At 32.2% G+C, this 19,766-nt stretch overlaps 2 protein-coding genes across 2 annotated transcripts in view; one reads left to right on the top strand and one right to left on the bottom strand.

The window, feature by feature from the left end:
* Positions 1–19,766, bottom strand: part of LOC145680428 (degenerin-like protein unc-105) — a 553,540-nt gene that overhangs the window by 416,346 nt on the left and 117,428 nt on the right. The gene's annotated exons all lie outside the window — the stretch shown is intronic.
* LOC145680424 (uncharacterized) lies at positions 4,136–19,597 on the top strand. Its single transcript, XM_081750940.1, has 5 exons — positions 4,136–4,263; positions 12,180–12,268; positions 12,684–12,766; positions 13,319–13,418; positions 16,122–19,597. The coding sequence occupies exon 5, from the start codon at positions 17,648–17,650 to the stop codon at positions 19,595–19,597; it is 1,950 nt and encodes a 649-aa protein (XP_081607066.1). The 5' UTR covers positions 4,136–4,263; positions 12,180–12,268; positions 12,684–12,766; positions 13,319–13,418; positions 16,122–17,647.

Below are 19,766 nucleotides of genomic sequence, written 5' to 3'. Positions count from 1 at the left end.
TCATGTTAGAATTTTCCATGTCTCTGATTTGGTGGGCTCAGAAACTTTTGGTATAAGTTGGGCTTGTCTCTATAGAGCTGATAGAGAACAAGGAGTACACTTTCAATATCCCATTGATGACTGAAGGAATCGCCTTCCCTGCAAGGTGAGTCCACGAAATATTTTGGTGTTTGGTAAGGATGAGTGATATTTCATCTGAAGCTCAATATAATGGACTCCAGTTTCGCCCTTCTTAACAACTTTGCATTAAAATACTGTTAAGTTGTGGAAGAATTACCTAATTGACTGCTGTAAGCAGTGTTCGACGTGGCAAAAAAAAAGCAGAGGCTTTATTACGACGTGGCTCATAGGTTTTATTATGATTTTGACTCAAAATACCTGTTATTTAAATATTGTCTTGATCACTGAAAAACCAGAGACGGTTTGTCCTCCTTACTGAAAAATCAGAGGCGGTATGGCCAGGGTTGGGTAATTACGCGTAAAAAAAGGTTCTCTACGTGACGTGTAAAATACGCGTAAAAAACGCGTAATTTACGTAAAATACGTAAAGTACGTAAAAAATTAGAAACAGGTCTTCAAATTAAAAGAAAACGTTCTACGCGCTGAGCATTAAAAATTCTTTCTAAAATTGTATGGAATCTAGCTGGATTTTGCAAAACAATCCGTAAGCATAAACTGGGAATTTTGTATTGGCTTTGTAAAGTAGCATTGTATAATAAGGTTTGCACGCGTGACTGTTCAAAACCCATTTCATCATGTTTCATGTTTTAAACCCTCTGTAATCGAGAAAAGTTTTATGCCAGAGAAGCCATGGAAGAAGCTATTGTGCAATATAACAACAATGGTAAGCCTTCGTGGTCTCTATTTGTGACGACTTTCTGCAATGTCTGAGAAAAGCATCACGAACAAGTAGGGGAGTTTCTGTTGGAAAACCTCGGCTCTTCAGGAATAACTAGCTACCAGCAATATCGGGGAAAATGTGGAAATTTTGAAGAACTTATGAAGAAGGGAATTACAACACCACGCACATTCTGGTATTTCGCTACTCGGTAACATAAGGAGTTGTCGGAATTTGCTATGAAGTTACTGAACATCCTAGCATCTTCAGCGCAAATTGAAAGACTTTTTCTTAAATTGGTCCTTTGTCCATAACGTCACAAGAAACCGGCTCAGCTTCGAACGTTCGAAGAAACTACTTCAAATATACTACACCCTCAAATTACAAGACCACTGAAGTTATGAATATTAGTGTGATTAAGAGTATTGTGTTCGAATTGTACTAAACTATAATGGAAATGGCATGTAACATTTTTTTAGAATTAAAATAATGACTGTTTTAAATGAAATGATATACGCAGTTTTATTGGAACCAAGTGAAATATATTCAGTATTCGAACTAGGAAGAAAGACAAAGTGTTTCTTTCAAAAAAAAAAAAAATGTTCAAATGATAGTCAAGTGCTAAGGGAAGTAATATATTTAGTGTTGTTGTTGCACTTGGAAGAAAAGAGCAAAATAAATGAGTTCATTCCGAAAAATTTAGTATAATGTTCTGTTGGGTACTTTTGTATTTTTTCAGTTGTGTGTTTAAAATGAGAATCTAATAACTTTTACATCGAAAATTCAATATGTCCCAGTGCTAAGTGAAGTGGTAGGCTTATACATAGTATCGTTCGGACGTGGAAGAAAAAGAAATCAGTTTATTCTAAAATTTCATTATTTCAATATTCTTATCAGTACTTTTCGTATCAGTTATGTTTGTGTTAGTGTGTAATATGAAGGTGAAATGAGCCTAACAGTCAATCTCTTTTTCTTTTCTAATAGAAGTTTCAAAGTATACTGAAATGTTTCGAGTTTTATATTAAAAGCTGCAAAGGTATAACAATAAATTGTTATAATCAAAAGGTTACTTGATACTTTCAAACACATCCGAACCAACACATATTTTTAATGTGTGTGCTTATATGTTGGGTGGTTGTGCTTGGGTGTGCGCTAATAGGTGGAAAGTAGTAGTGGGCCGGCGAGGGGCTATCCAAAATTATCTTTCATTACTATGATTTGGCATGAAATCATTACTTTTAAATATAATGTTTAGAAGATAATAATGTTTTAATGCTTAAATCAGAAAACTAAGCTTACAATATAACCGACTATTCAAAATGATCTTAGTTTTAATGAAAGAAATATAGATTTCTACGTCTGCGTAAAAAACTGGTTTTCTACATGACGTATATTACTAGTAAATTACGCGTAATTTACGTAAAATACGTAACAAGTAAATTACCTTGCCAACCCTGGGTATGGCATAGTAGTTATATCTGACAATTGTCGGGATTTTCAGAATGTTGCCTGTAATGAGAATAATTACAGTGATTCTTTTTTCCCCTAAATAGGTAAATTTTCCTTATTTTTTAAGGATTTTTTAGTGATTTTTTGCAGTGTTGCACCGAAAAGTAACTAGATTTTCGATAATTTTCGTATGTAATGTAATTATTGTTCCCTTTTATGACTTATTTTAAGTACACTTCAATTAGTTTTTTCAATTGAAGTAATGACTGCAATTATTTTGGATTGATAAAGCGTGTTAGATGGTGCCGCTGGCGCCATTACTGTCTAACCGTAGTGCGAGTTCCCTTTATACTTTTGCCGCCCGTCCACTTTGTATATTACCGACTGCCGTACTGTATTGAACGTTAGCTTTCCGCTGGCGCCATTATTGTCGCGAGTTTTTAACCCCGCCCACTTTGTATATCCACCGCTTGGTAGCCGTGGACGCTAATGGTATTTTGCGGCACACTTTGTATGTTGCCCGATACTTTAACTTAACTAGGAAGATAAGTTACCTTTGATATTACCATTGATGTTCTTTGACGTAGCACTTCGATGATACATGAACCGCACAGACCGTTTATAAACTGGTCTTATGATTCCGGAGTTTTTTTTAAATTTTTAATTATTTGTAGAATGAACTTGATTTTTTCCGAACAACTTAGAATTATTTATTGTTATAATAACATTTTAATATATTATAGTAACTTTTAGTTTTCTTTGCGGAAAGAAAATTAAAGACAAACCAGCTATGCATCTTTCTTTGTGTGTTAATACTTTCAAAGATAAATTTTTCTTTGCGTATAAGGAGCTGGCGACATCATGTGGCAGATTTTTGTACTACAATGAGTCGGAGAATGAGACAAGATATATGACCTGTTTGAAATGAACCCTTAGCAATAGGTTTTGGTGTGATTGAAGCGGGATATTCGTTGTTATTGGAAATTTGGAACTCAGCCTTGAAAGCATGTGGAACATATTTATTTTTAAAATGTCATTTACCTCTAAATGAAATACAGCTTGTTGAAATATTATTTTTGATGGTTGTGTCTATTCTGATGTACACAAGAACTATAAAGTATTTTTGAAATGAGGACGGTTGACGAGTTATAAATGTAGACAATATTTGATTAATAGCCACAGCTGTTGAAATAAATACATGCTTTGATTTCTACTGCTATTTTTTGAACCTCTATGGGACTTTCTCCTATAGATGATATTATCTGCAGTGATGGCCCAATGAGTGATATTATCTAAAAGAACCACTTTATGGCGACTCTTTAGATATTTTGAGATTTACTTATGTGAAGATATTTATGTCTGCAAGTCGGCTCTAACTGTATCAATAGACGATTTGAAAGGAATGGCCACTAAAGGTTACTTTGATGGAATGCTAGTTAAGGAAAGAAAGTGCGATGTATACTGACGTCGTTATTTACAGGGGTTATTGCCATGTAATCAGTAAACGGTTTCCACAATTTTCTCTTTTAAGTGCAATCTTATTTTGGAATAACATGCTGGCTAGAAATGAAATAAATAAATTGGTTAACTGAATGCTTAACCCAAAAACTAGGACAAGGCAGGAGACTGACCCCTCATTTATTATATCTGATGAAAAATACATGAGGAAATCAGATTTTATCTTTTTTTTTAAAAAAAATAAGCATAATGGTAGAAAGTTGTAAGATATTTGTAACTAATCATAGATAGGAGAAGGGAGGGTAGGTAAATGAACTTATGCTTTGACGGAATTGAAGGACTTTATAAATACATGACCGACCATAGCCGTTTTATTATTTGTCTAGTACTGCGCTTGGTATAGAGAAGATTTATTGTGTGGTCGTATTAGAATTTATTGGTGTACTAGTTTGGTGTTTGATTTCTGCAGATAGGTGTATTGACATTGAAGATTGTTTCAGCGCTTATGCAGAATTAAGGTAAGAAAACTTTAGCTAATTTTATACATAGAAAATATAGAATTAAATATTGCAAAGATTGATTAATTCATGAAATTGATATTTCGTTTTTAAACTTTGTTTTATTGAAAGAGATTTGTTTTATTATGTTGATTGTACTTAAGTGTGAGTTTATAGGCCTGTTCAGCACCGATTTTTTTTTAAATGAAACGAACAACCTTTGAAGAATGTAAACAATGGAAAGCAGAGTTGAATACTGCTTTGTAGGAATAAAAGAATTAATTGCCGAAGGCGCATATGCTAAAAAGTTTAGCAGTAAAGAAGCTCTATTATTATTATTATTATTATTATTATTATTATTATTATTATTATTATTATTATTATTATTATTATTATTATTATTATTATTATTATTATTATTATTATTGAGTTGGAATTTTGCGCATCTTGAGCTCGATTTCAAACTTTGTTTTTTGTTTTGGAGATTTTTCTATTTCATTATTATGCAGTACAGAATTAGAATCAAAGCTTTAGGAAACGTTATTTGTTGAAGTGATTTATTGGAGTTTAGTAGTGTGAAATGCGTATTTATCACATTGATGTTTAAGGTTTTCTAACTAGGAATCAATTTGAGATTATACATAAAGAGAGAGAATCCTTCGTTCAGCAAAGAAGATGAACTGTAAGAACATTAACTTATTTGGTTGTTTTCAGTCCCTTTTATCATCATTACGTTTGTTTTCCTTATTTTGTAATATGACCATTAAATTGTGATGTCAAGTCTAGTGAATTACATTTAGGATGTTTCCTTATAGTCATCGAATACTAAACTTTTTATTGTTGATTTCACATACCGATAGTATCAAGTACTGACTTTATATGAAATGGGGCATTGCCAATGTTACAGGAATTGCTGCGTGACAGAATAATTAAGTTTAAAGGGTTTGAATTCTAAAATTTTGTGAGTATTCACCGAGTTGGTAGCAGTAAAAAATAAAGAGTGTCCAGCTGGGGGACAAGTCATGAGATGTAATTGTAGAATAATTTCCATTAACATCTAGATGCTTTACGCCGCATAATGAGAGGAGGCTACGCTTATTGACCGTACTGTTATTTTTTTATATTAGCCTTGTAATTGAATTTTATTTTCCCAGTTAGATCTTTAGGATTATGACTCATCGAAAATGTACTTTTTCAGTTTTACGGTTATTGAGTAAAATTACGTTTAAAGTCCAAGATAATACATAGAGTTCATTTAGAACTGTGGGTATATGAAGCATAGCTTAGCGTTGCTTCCCCATTGGTGGGTCTCCCACAACTAGGGCGTGTACATTAATTGATTAGTAAGGAACAAGCTTTATTATTACTTTTAACAGCTAGGCTATAGGAGACACGGACCTATATTTTATTATTATATTCCTGAACCACAGGAAGTAACATGGGGGACCTCCACCGTGCTAAAGCCGTATATGATACTCCGAGAAAACCTTAATACTTTATAGATGTTATTTCTTTTGGACGCATATAAAATTAAATTTTATGGGGAGCAGCTTAAATGAAAGTAGAAATCGCGTAGAGCGAAATAACAGTTTTTTTTAATTTATTGGATGTCATAGAAAATTTAGAGTGAAGCAAAGCGAATAGATTCATAACTGATGTAATAGCGTAATACAGTTAATATTGACACTTAAGGACATTGGAAGAGTGTATGAATTAAGTTATTACTTTTTAATGGGTGGCGAAACATAAGTTTCAAAGTTATGGCTATTTGAGACATGAACCTCCAACGATGTAATTATATGAGGCATATATTATTGAATTAATAGCGCCGCTTTGTTTGGTTTGAGATTCTCAAGACTGTTAGTAATTTTAAAAACGGACGGCACACATGGGTTTTTAAAGTTTGGAGAACAAATTTAAAGAATTCTCTCACTTTGTTTACTGCATTATATTGTTTAAGTTACTCCGGGAAAAACTTGCACTTATAATGATCTGAGGAATAATTCCGACTTTTTGCAATTATAGTTGTTAAGTTATGAGGAAAATGGTGGTTATTTTGATCCATTAAAATAGATAGAACCTCGAAAAAAATCTAGGGACATTGTTATAATGCCCTAACTTGCCTTTGAAGTAAGCACTCTATCACTGATTTTCCCCACAATTAAAGAAATATAGGAAATATTTTGGTATGAGCACAATTGATTAATACTAAGACTATATAAAGGAGTAGTTGTACTGATTTGCTATTTAGATTAATTACACTGTATTTTAGTTTGTAGATTACATTTTTTTATTAAGAAATAATGATGATTACAGGGTCCGTAGACACAATTTTTGATACAACGAGCTATAGTACTCTTGAATTTTGTTTGTAGCGTACTATTTGAGTTTATTGAAACTAGTATTTCCCGAAACTAAATTTGATTTGTACCTGATTGAGTTTCAATATTATTGGAAACATAATTTTATATCAGAATCATCAAATTAGCTATTAGTTCCGTATTTATGTAAAATAAGTTGAACAGTATACATAAATTGTGTTTTTTCACAGTCTTGTTTACAGTAATATTTGAATATTAGCGTACCCGATTTGTTTTATATCTATTTCCGTTTGATAATACAAATGAGAAATTGTTTAGATGGACAAAATTTTTTAAATGAAATTTCTTAATTAACAAATAGAGTCTTTAACTTCCTTAAAATATTTGATGCCGTTGAGAAATGTTGTAGCACTCCTCAATACTTGTAAGGTTGATTAGTCGGATGTTCAGGACAATACTCAGAAATACGTATAGAATTGGAAATGAGAATTTTAGATTTCCAGGCTTCCTTGGATAATGACTTATTTGAGGACATGCCGAGACTTGTATATTTTGACATTTAAAATGCTTAGCGTACAGCGGGTTTAACTATACAGGGAAGAAATACATATAGTTTAGGGAACGATACCAAACATATTTAATAGAAAAGTGCCTGAAATGTTATGTAACTAGATAAGCACTTATGTACCGCTGGGTTGCATACAACCAGGGATACTACCATATCTCAACTTATTCTTTGAAATTTACTATTATTATAAGACGACATATTTTAGTTTAGCGTCCCGCAATTATGACTTTCGAAAAATACTCACCAATTTTCTTTCAAATGTAAGCCAAAGGCGGGGTGGGGTCCCACCACAATTTATATAAGATTTAAAAACTGTTATGAAATTACTTGACCGGACATGGACACTAAGACCGGACACTAGGATTGGGGCAGAGGGAAATTTTGTATGTACTTGTTAAAGAATTAGTATCTTTCAGTGTATGGTGATTATGAGAAAATGAAAAAATGAAATGAAATTTTTGAATCCCACGGTTATGCCGGTTAGGCTAAAGGAGACGGTGAAGATGAGAGATGAATGAAAAAGGTGGAATGAAGAATGTGGGAGGAAACGGGAGAACCCCGAGAAAAAAACCCATGGACACGATGTTGTCCACCACAAAGTTCACTTGGTGGGAGCAGGGTTTGAACCCGGGACCCCAAACACCGGAGGTGAACGCTCTACCACTGAGCCCTTATGAGAAATGAATTTTTATATTGATTTGCTTTACAAAAAAGCTGTTGAAAAAGTATATAAAAAGTGGAAGGAAACCCACGATTACGATGATTGTTCACTACAATTTATACAAAACACTTGTTTTTTTGTCATGAGAACGCCACAGGATTTGTTGAACCAAGAATTTCTAGCACTGGCCCCCCACAATTTTACTATTGAGTATGGCATAAATTCGAGTTAAATGGACGCAATTTTAACTATAAGTAGGATACGTGTTTAATTAGAAGATTTCAATATAATCAGAGGCGAAAGAACTGTACGCTGTTAATATTCGTGAAAGTATAGGGAGTAGTCAATATGAATAATAGAAGCAGAAACATTTGTTTCAGTTTAATGTGAATACTATTGTTCAAGACACTGACACATGCGAAACTAAGAAAAAAATCGGTTCATTATTTGTCCAGCTTATATTTGCAGATAGGGCCAAGTTATTGATATTGTTAGAAAATATAGCTGATATATTGTAAAGACTCATTTTCAAGCTTACCAATAATAATGATTAAATTTAGGCATCCCTTTTTTTTCTTATAAATAGTCACTAATTTAGCAAAGTAGAATTGCTTACCCTGGAACCCTACATTAGATAAATGTTTACCCAATGAGAGTCTACGTATATGGAAACTTATTGTATATGTAACAGAAAGTATCTAATTTAAAGTAAATCTGTATTAGTTGAGGCCGTTACATATGTATTTACCTTGGGTTCTTAAGTAACTAAGTTTTGAAGTACAGATACTTTATATATGTAAAAACACATGATTGTTGAAACTACATGAACTCGTATTATTACTACAACTATTGCTACTCCCACTACCACTACTACTTCTACTACTATCGCTACTAGCGACTACTAGTATTACCACTGTCGCCGCCACTAGTGCCATTACTATTTTACCCGTACTATTATTGCTACTACTACCCCCCTACTACTAGTACTACTATTGCTACTCCCGCTACTACTACTATTACTAATACCGACTACTAGTACTGGTATCACTACTGCTACTAATACTCTATCAGCACTACCACTACTACTACTACTACTACTACTACTACTACCACCACTACTACTACTACTACTAGTACCACAACTTTACTACTATTACCAACTACTAGTATTACCACTGTCGCCGCAAGTAGTGCCGTTAGTATTCTACCACTGCTACTATTACTACCCTACTACTAGTACTAGTACTATTGCTACTCCCACTACTACTACTACTACTACTACTACTACTACCGACTACTAGTATTGCCATCACTACTGCTACTAATACTCTATCAGCACTACCACTGCTACTACTACTACCACCTGTACTACTACTACTACTATTACTACAACCTTTACTACTATTACAGACTAGTATTATCACTGTTAGCCACTACTGTTATTAGTATTCTACCACTACTACTACTACTACTACTAGTATTATCATTGCCACAATTACTACTGCTACTAATACTCTATTAGTACTACCACTGCTACTACTGCTGCTAATACTCTATTAGTACTACCACTGCTACTACTGCTGCTACTAATAATTTATTAGTACTACCATTGCTACTTCCGCTACTACTACTATTACTACTACTACTATTGCTTGCATGTGAACTATTGAGTATCGGCTACTACTTGTTGTTTTGTGGTTATTTCTTTTGTTCCGCTTGTAATCTAACCTTCTTTCTTCTACTATCATGTAAACTTTTGCATGTATGCCTCTTTTTTTCTTTCTTTGCCTGTATGCCCTTTTCTAACCAAAGTTTCTTTTCTTTGTGTTTTTCTCTAACTATTTTTACCTATTTTGTTTTATGTGGAATGCTATTAGATTTCTATTTCACCTTTTGTACTATTTGTACCTATTTCTATTTTACTCTTTCCTTGATCGGCTTTTAAATTGTCCCTTTTTTTTCTTGGTTTATCTCTATTGAATATTTCTCTTTTTTAGGTATGTCTATCTCTTTTTATAGAATAATATGATGAAGTAGATAAAAACTAAGTAAAGTTCCTTTAACAAGCCATCTCTTACAGATTAGTATCTTCTTTTGCTTGAGTCTGACGAATTTCTATGTAACCTGTCCTAACCTAAGCTATTCCAATTTATTGTGTGCTACCCTAATTTTGATGGGCTTCCAATTTTACATAAATTACATTCTGGTCCGCTCTTTCTTTGGTTTTCCCTACTATGCTTTAGCTAACATATTCTTGCTTTTGCCCACCCGCCTTTACTTGTTATGTAATATATCTGTCCTTTGTTTTCATGGTATGAATTGCTAAATATTTTCTTTCTGTTTATTGTACTACATGATTTCCTCTTTTACTTTGCTGCCGCTACTTTTATTCCTGTTGTTATTGTACTTTTTAATGTGAACTAAATTTAATTTATTGTATTTGTGCTTTGCCTCATTCGTCAATACTTAATAAATGCCAATACGGTCATGATCTGAATAATTTGTTTTGAATTAATTTAAAACTTTAAGATCTTGTCCGCAGCTAAGCTTTAACTAACTTTATGGAACCCGGAGGTTCACAGAAGCTCTCCACTGACTTCTATTCTTGCATCAATTTTTACTTTGTATTCCAATCTCTGCGAGATCCATCTTAATATTCTCCTCCCATCTGCGCCTAGGTCTTCCTAATGGTTGTTTTCCGACTGGTCTTCCAGTCAAGAGTTTCAAAGCGTTCTTCCATTCTAGCTACATGACTTGCCCGCCAAGACTTGACGATCCTAACAATGTTGGGTAAAATCGTATAAATTATGTAGTTCCGCCATTCCCCATTTCCGAGGACTGAATATTCGTCTTAGGATCTTGTTTTCAAATACTTTTTTGTTTATGTTCTTCCCTCAGAGTAAGTGACAGTGTTTTGCAGCCATACAGAACAACAACTAAGCTTTAAATGTTTCCTAAACTCTAAACTTAAGCTCATGTCCTGCTTTTTACTTGCTAACTAATTAGTTCGCTACTTCTTAATTAATGCTAAACCAGTATGATGCTTTTAACTATTGCATACTCAAGTTTGTTCCTATCCTAAACTAAGCTTAAGCTATTTGAAAAGTTTTCTGTCTCCCTGTTTGCTATTATATGTTTGTTACCAATTCTATTGTTAGATGTGTCTTAAAATTTCCAATTGTGCTCCTCTTTGTAGATGATTTTAAGACTGGTGTATGGGTTCCTTATTGTGCTAGCATTATATATTTCTTAAATTGGTTGTTTGCTATTCTATTGTGTTTAGTATTTTCCTTGCTTGGTTTTTTTTCTGCTATTTGGTGCTAGCACTACTAGTGGAATTTCTTAACCTGTTTGAGTATTATTCTATTGTGTTTAGTATTTTTTTCTTGATTGGCTTCTACTGGTATTTACTATTATTAGCATTACTAGAAGAATTTCTTAACTTGCTTGAGTACTATTCTATTGTGTTTAGTATTTTTTCTTGCTTGGCTTCTACTGCTATTTACTATTATTAGCACTACTACTTGTATTTTTTCAAGATGTTTGTCTGTTATTCTATTATATCTTCTTTAACCTAACCCAAACTATTAGACATTAGCTATCATATGTCTTTTATTTTTCTGTATATAGCAGAAGCTTTCTGTTTGTGTATAATCCAAATTTGTTGTTTTGTCTTTATGCATGTTTTCTTTTTATGCCTGCCATTGTTCTTTCTTTGTATTGATTTTTTTGTACTCTGTTTTCGTAGACGTTTTTAATAAATGTATCTTTTAGGTTTCTCGTAACTTATCAAAACTCCATTGACATCTTCTGTATAACTTTTATTGCCACCTCTTCCTAGTATCTTAGTATTGATATTTGAAAATTTAATTCTAACAGAACCAAATGATTTATACATATTTCAGAAATATATATCTTTAGATATACTCAATATCATGTTCTTCTATCTTATATTAGGCATACCATATAGTATACTAACATATAAGATAGATATAGATATATAGTTATAGATATATTGGTATTGTAAATATAGATATAGATATAGTTATGGATAGATATAGATATATCTCTAATGTAAATATAGATATATATTGTTTTAGATATAGATAGATATAGTTATAGATAGATATAGATAGTTATGGGTATATATAGTTATAGTTATAGATATAGATATATAACTAATGTAAATATAGATATATTGTTATAGATAGAAATAGATATAGTTATAGATAGATATAGATATAGATATAGATATGTATATAGTTATAGATAGATATAGATATAGTTATAGATATAGATATATCTATAATGTAAATATAGATATCTAGTTAGGAATAAGGTTTTATACTACAACATATGCTCTAACACATGTTATGTTATATTTTAGGTTACCATTATTACTGGTGTAGTAGTACAAAGTATCGAGAAGTACCAACCAAAAGTACCAGAGGAGCAAGATATTTTCTGCTACCAAAGGTATTTTTTATTCCTTTGTACTAAAATAGATCAATTATGTTGGTGCAAGAATATTATTGAAAATAATACGAAATAGTGAAATAAGAATTTTTTTTGTAAGTTCACACTGTAAGTGTTCGAGTAATTTATTACGAGAATATAAAATAAAAAGCGCTCAAATTAAAGTTAACAAAGAGTTTGCACCGCAAACGATCGAATAAATAATTAATATTTCGGAATGTAATTCCTCTGAGCTTCTTATGGAAGCGATCCATTACTAAAATTACGACTTTCTATAAGAAATTTTTTGTAAGTTCACACTGTAAGTGTTCTGAGCTTGTGTACCAAGCGAAATAATAAAAAAGATACAAACCAATTAAAAAATGATTAGGAAAATAAATTACAAGTGTTACTTAGTAATGTTTCATTGTTTCAGGGCAACTAATTGGAGGCAGCTAATTGGAGTAAAAGTGGCAGCGGAATTCAGAATTCCAAAGTATCAAAGTTCACAGAAGTAAAGTAAGTATCATTGACAACTTACATAATAGTTTGTACTTAAGAAATTTTTTGTAAGTTCACAGCGTAGCTGCTTTTACGAGTATGCTCTGGCATACGAACCAATAAAAATAAGAAGCAATCGGTAAAAGATAAGAAATTTTTTGTAAGTTTCGCAGCGTAGCTGCTTTGAGCTTGTGTAGCATGCAGATTACTTTGAAAGAATTATTTTGCATCAGTTATTTTTGAAAGCGTGCATTATTTTGTAACATGCAGATTACTTTGAAAGAATTATTTTGCATCACTTATTTTTGAGAACATGCATTTGTTTTGCGTAACGTTTTTTGTTAACAAATGTTAAATTTTTTCTTGCATACACCTTTTTGAATTTTTTTTTGTTCACAATATACATGTAAGTTTTTTTTCAGCATGCAGTTTTGTTAACACCTCTTAAATTTTTGTAGCACGCAACATAGTTAAATTTTTGCAAATTAATTTCTACAGTTTAGTAATACACATTTTCAAATTTTTATAATGTTTCATGTAAAGTAATATTGTCTTTCTTTATTATTACAGCATTCAAGTGTTTCATCCTCAACTGTGAGTTTAGCACTTCTCATATTTTATTTGACATCTAAGAACATTTAGATAAGGATTTCCTGTCTTTCCAGCGGCGGTAAGTGTTTATATACATTTTTTTGTTAAACTTTAAAACTTGTTAATAAATAGAAAACTATTTTGTTACTTACATAAATGAACTAATAAAAACAATATTTTTAATCTAATGAAACTATAATATAAAGAGTATATAATTAAAGACAAATAATTTTAGTAAATTAACTTTACATGTGTTTAAGTACACAAACTTAATGAATATTTTAAGAACATGTAAAATTATATTTTCGTTTGCAACTCATTTAAATTTTAATTACTTTTTTTGCATTTTTTTGTTTTGCAAAAAGTTTCATGTAAACATATAAAGAATTGCATTGCAAGAATTTAATGTCAATTGAAAATAAAACAATAACGTTTACAATTAATTTATAAAAACAAAATTAACAAACTTTCATGAACGTGTGCAGAAAATAATTTTTTTTCAAAACATTTTTTATTTTCAAAGTTACACTTTTTGTTTACAAACTGCATTTTTTTAATTTTAAAATTGCATCTTTGTTTTTTTAACTTGCATTTTTATTTTTGAAAATTGTATTTTCATTTTCGTAAATTGAATTTTTAATTTTGATAGTTACATCTTCGTTTTTTAAACTTGTATTTTTTAATTTTGTATAATGTAAATACGTATAACAATTTTAAAGTATCGGCACAAGTAAATTAGAAATATGAAAAGTTTTTACTAATACATTTTTCATTTTATCAGTTCGAATATAAATGGCTATCAAAGTAGAAGATACAAATATTATGAACACTTACTTAATGACAACTAACATTACAAGTGAATAATATTTTTAGTAATAAATAAATAAATTATGCGTTACAAAATACATTAAAACAGAATTTAGAAAATTGTATTATAAAAAACTACATTATCAGAAAAATATTTAATGTGCGTGTTACTTTTGTTTACTTATACAGTTTATGCTACTTTACAATTTTAATTCGTACGCTTCCTATGAAGTGAAACTCTGAACAATCTATGATTCTAATTATTTTATTCGTTCACATGTATAACATGTTCGAACAATATGTGAGTGTACTAAAATAAACTCTGACCAACTTTGTTGGGATCCAATAAATAATTGTGTGAAAAATAGTTGTTAAATGTTTCGAAACTTGTTAAAAGTTGTGAACTGGTAAATAATTTGTTTAAAGTAAATGTGCTTTTTTCCTAACCATTCTTCTTTTTCGTATTTGGTTTCAAGTTCGTTTATTCTCTGCTATTTTTATACTATTGCTATTCTATTAATTTCTTTGTTGTTGTGTTATGTTTTGTTGGTTGGCCTTTAACTTTGATTTGTAGCAATTAACTATCCTAATGCTATCTTTTGCTATTCTTTGTTGAATAGAACTGCATTATCTTTAAAATCTGGTATTTCTATGCGGTCGTTTGTTTAATAATAATTGGGTTAATTAAATATGGTTTTCCTAACCTATGTGTATTAATTCAGTATATTCTTTAAATCTCTGCTATATTGTTTGTCTGATAAAGTTCTGATGATTTGGGTCATAAACTATTCTAAAACCTTTTTTTCTAACCTTGTTTCTTATTTGATTTTTGCTAAATTATTTCTTCTTTGATATGTTTTGCTTACTATGTTATTTTTATTAATTTGTGTTTCTGTTTATTACTACTGGGATTTTTTTTATTAACAATGTTATTTTGAAAATGATTGTGATTTTTATTCATTGGAATGTTCACATCAGATATGTTCATTTTTTCAAATATGAAAATATTAATGTTCGTGAACAATAAATATTCGGAAACATTCGATTAAGTTCGGGAAACTTAGAGAATGTCACATGACTTTAAATAATACATGTTTGTAAAATAGCATTATTACTTTAGAAAATATTTTGTGATTTAATACGTCTGGGTACGAAATTACAAACTAAATTATCTGGGTACGAGATTACAAACTGAACACGATTGGGTACGAGACTAAAGTAAGTGTATCTGGGTACGAGATTACAAGCTAAATGCATTTGGGTACGAGATTACATTTCCGAAAGTATAAATAGAGCGCAGCAAGCCGCGGCGAATCAGTATAGAAGACGTTCCTGTTTGTACGTTGTGTGCTGCAATTGCAAAACAGTTAGATAAATATTACAGGATTTTGTCATTTAGTGTTATCGGAAACTGAGTGGATTTGCTGGTTCTGTAAAACTGAAAATCTTACGGAGTTATAGTTATCAGAATCTGTCGATAAACATTTAATTATATTTTCAATAAAAAGTGTTAGTATAGGATTGATATTTTTCGGCAATCTTCGGCAAACTTCGGAAAATTTCGTTAATGTTCGGAAAACTTCGTGTGATATTTACAATATTTTCGTGTATATAAGACAGGTAAAATTGAGCGGTCAGTTAGTAGTGAAGAATTATTGAAATTGTGAAGACGTTCCTGGTTTATACTACGTGGTGCAATTAGCCTGAAGAGAATTTTATTACGGCAAATTGTAAACAGGTGATAGCGGAAACTAGTGAAGAATTTACCGATAAACTTAGAAATATATCTTCGGTGAACTGAAAGAAAAGTTACGGGAAGATCTATTATTATAGTTAACGGCAAATATTAGTGCTATTACCGATAAACTTTCAAGTGTATTGTCGGTAAACTTAAAACTGAATTTGTGATTTACAATTATCGATGTGCGATCAGTAAAATACTGGGAATTTAACTTGAATATATATTTGATTACAGATGACACATATGGCATTAATTAACGAAGCTGAAGAACTTATTGATTTACTTCACCGATTTGGATATGCTGCCCCCGAAGTGGTATATTATACCTGGAAGCGTTTGGTAGATACTTATCATTCCAAGGGTGCGCGTGTACCCACTGAAAAATACAGTGAAACCTGTCTATGTTGGCCACCATCGGTTCCATCGAAAAGTGGCCAACTTAGACAGGTGGCCAACTTACAGAAATTAAGTGTGATTTGTGTATTTTTAGAATAGGATTTCTAGTATTACTCGATTGTAAAATTTTAATAAGCAGTGACACGACAGCTATTTGTAAATATTGTATATAGAATATTCATAAAAATATACAGTACTAGAAAACATTACTATAGTATGCGAGAGCGCAATTTCTCTGTAAATTTGGGGGGGGGCATTCAGATGCAAAAGGTATATATATATGAAGATTTTAAGACAAATTGCACTCAAATTATACCAAATATTGTATACTCATAAATAAAATAGGGGCCACATTAGCTTTGAGGGCCCGGGCCCCCTCGGTTCCCCCAGGATCGGTGCTCTTGATAGTATGTTTAATTTATAGGCATACCTTTCTCTTCCTGAAAACTAGTCTGGTACATTGGATTATTCGGATTGAAAACACAATAACACAAACAACCATGAAATAGAAGTGTATGTACGCAGTTTATTGAAATTGATATTAAAGCACACTGAGTTAGATTGAAAACAAGAAAAGCTAAGTTATAAATTGAGAAATTCATATGCAATTTATATGACTTCTTTTCAGTTGTTACTGAATGGTGGTTCATTCTAGACATATTTGCTTTATTCTTTTTGGCAGATATCCACATTCTAATATTGTAGTTAACTACCTCTTGTTAATGAGCTAGAAGTGTTTCCCTCGGAGCAGATGTTTTGAGAAAATCTTGAGGGAATTCATACCTCAAAAACTCCGCTACCTTTTGATATGAAGTCAGGTGCCAATAAATGACAATTGAGCTTTAACCTTGAGAATTTTCCGGAATTACTAAAGCTTCCCACTGATGAAAGGAGCCGATATAGCTAATGGTTTTACCAAAACAGACAGGATAAACAAATACGTACAACCATTTCCTGAATTCCTGTACGTGCTTTTTCTTATTCACACCTTCCTTCACCACCCTTTTATGAGGGTAGTGTTCTGGCCATTAACCTCAAAGAACAAATCGTGCGAATCTATGCTTCTTGTGTCCAGTCACAAATACAGAACATCTGCCTCTCATATGGGAATTGGAAAGAGTTAAGAAAAATAACAAAACTGTATTTTTCGTGGCCAAGATACGCAGGTAAATTTATCATTATCATCATAGGGTAAACATTGCTTCAGTGTGGCCAACTTGCAAGATAGACAGGTGGCCAACTTACAGACTAGTAAGTACCGAATGTCTAATGGCAAAATGCAGGTTCAAGACTAACCAGGCCAAGATAAGCAGGTGGCCAACTTAGAGAGGTGGCCAAGTTCACAGATTTCACTGTACTATCAAATGCTAATTGCCTTACTAAAACATTTTGATGGAAGACAGGATGTAATTTTGGAGGGATGCATATCAGCTGCCGATATTACAGACCTTTATCAGGCAGGATTTTTCCGCAAAGATGATATAAAAAAGCAGGCTTGTGAAAAGCTCAACCAGTTGATATCATCTGGTAAAACAGATGGCTTATCTGTTGAGATCGCTCGTAAGCTATTAGGTAAACCTCTAAACTTAGCAGGACCAAGCTCTGAGAGTTCCGGGGAACCTATGAACTTACCAGGACCATGTTCTGTAAGTTCGGGGGAAGTACCTAATGCAATGATTGGTATGGGTGCGCCACAATTTGAAATTGTAGGTAAAAGTCAACGTCATTATGCATATTATGTCATTAAGGGGAGGGAAATAAGTATTAAGTGTACAACCGAAAATGAAATAAAAAACCCTGAATCCTATATCCGGGCATTATTTGATTTTGTAATAAATCAAGCACTAAGTGATGTTGATGAAAATGCCCGGGTAGGAATAACAATTGAGAGCTCAGCTTCAAAGTTGAATAAGCCTCTGTATGTCTCGTGGAGACGTAAATCGGAATTGAACTCGGAGGTCCTCTTCTCCGTGATAGAGAACACCCTCAATTCAAATGAGGATTATTTATTCGGAGGTAATGTGACTTTTAAGGTCCATTATGTTAACCTTCGCAAAGGAAGAGGTAAGAATCGAACCAGGACTAAGCAAAAATATCTTCCATTAACAGAGTTTTTGGAAGAAAAAGTAGTTCCCATAGAGAAGGACGTGTACTGCCTCCCCAAGAGTGTAATTCTGGGGATGGCAAGGGCCGATCAAAATCGTTCACAAATGTATGAGTTGAAAAAAAATCCGAAGCGGTTACTTAAAAAAGCTGATATTTTGTGCAATAATTTGGGAATTGAAGCCGAAAAAAATAAGGGATGTACATTGGAAGACGCTAAAAAGATACAGAACTATCTTGCACCTAAGTACCAAATCATTGTGTATGAAAGGAACCTTGAAACACGTGAATTTAATGTGATATATCCAGGAATTAAAGGTGGTAAACAAATATTCGTATTGTATGAAGACGGTCATTACCAACTAATTGAAAGCATGCGCAAACTTTTGGGAACTGAAGGTTATTGTAAATCATGTTTGAAAGGATATAATAACAAAGGGATTTACCACAAGTGTGAGCTTAAGTGTAGATTTTGCGAAAAATATCATGAAGCAGATAATAATGAAATTAAGTGTGAATGTAATGATTGTCATAGGTTATTTCCAACGAGTGAGTGTTATGATAATCACAAAAGTGTAAATAAAGGAGGCAAAAGTATATGTGATTATGTGAAGGTGTGTAGCGATTGTGATGTTATGTTTGATTTACGTCGTAGGAAATCTGAACATAAATGTGATGAACGTTTATGTAAATCATGCTATAAGCATGTTGAACGTGACCACGTATGTTATGTGCAGAACCAGCGTCTTACCAGGGTGGAAAAGTATTCATACATTGTGTTTGATGTAGAGACTATGCTGCTAGATACAAATACTGAGGGAGAGCAAGAACATGTTGTTTCTTTAGTGTGTTCAATGACTGTTTGTTATGCATGCAAGGGTAAATCATTTGATGATTCATGTCCTGTATGTGGGGATGAAAATGGAAATCGCGAGTTTTCTTTCAAGAGCATTGATGCGTTTATTAGTTATACACTAAAGGCTCATTGTGCTTTTGAGGAAACTATTGTGCTTTCGCATAATGGATCGAAATTTGATATGTTCTTCGCAATTAGAAGTCTCATTAAATCTCAGCATCTTTCTCCAACAGTTACAATGACAGGACAAAAAATTATCGAGTTGCGGATCGGGAATAAACTTGTTTTCAGAGATACCTATCTTTATATGGGAGTCCGGCTGTCTGACTTAACAAAAACTTTAGGCCTTAATTAAAATTTAAAGAAGGGAGATTTCCCGTATTTGTTTAATATTCCGGCTAATCAAAATTATGTAGGTCCAATCCCTGATATTAAGTATTTTGATCCCGATAGTAGAAGTCCTGAAAATAGACAGCAATTGTACGCCTGGTACCAACAACGTACTTTAACTGGCGAGCAGTATG

Source organism: Thermobia domestica, chromosome 3 (assembly GCF_964235325.1).
Source record: "Thermobia domestica chromosome 3, izTheDome1.hap1.1, whole genome shotgun sequence".
Classification (NCBI taxonomy): domain Eukaryota; kingdom Metazoa; phylum Arthropoda; class Insecta; order Zygentoma; family Lepismatidae; genus Thermobia; species Thermobia domestica.
The sequence above is the reverse complement of the archived record's forward strand: the minus strand, read 5'-3'. Positions and strand labels throughout refer to the sequence as shown.

Bases quoted from the DNA above. Each gene is read 5' to 3' on its own strand.
- LOC145680424 (XM_081750940.1), top strand. From the start codon at position 17,648: ATGCTAATTGCCTTACTAAAACATTTTGATGGAAGACAGGATGTAATT.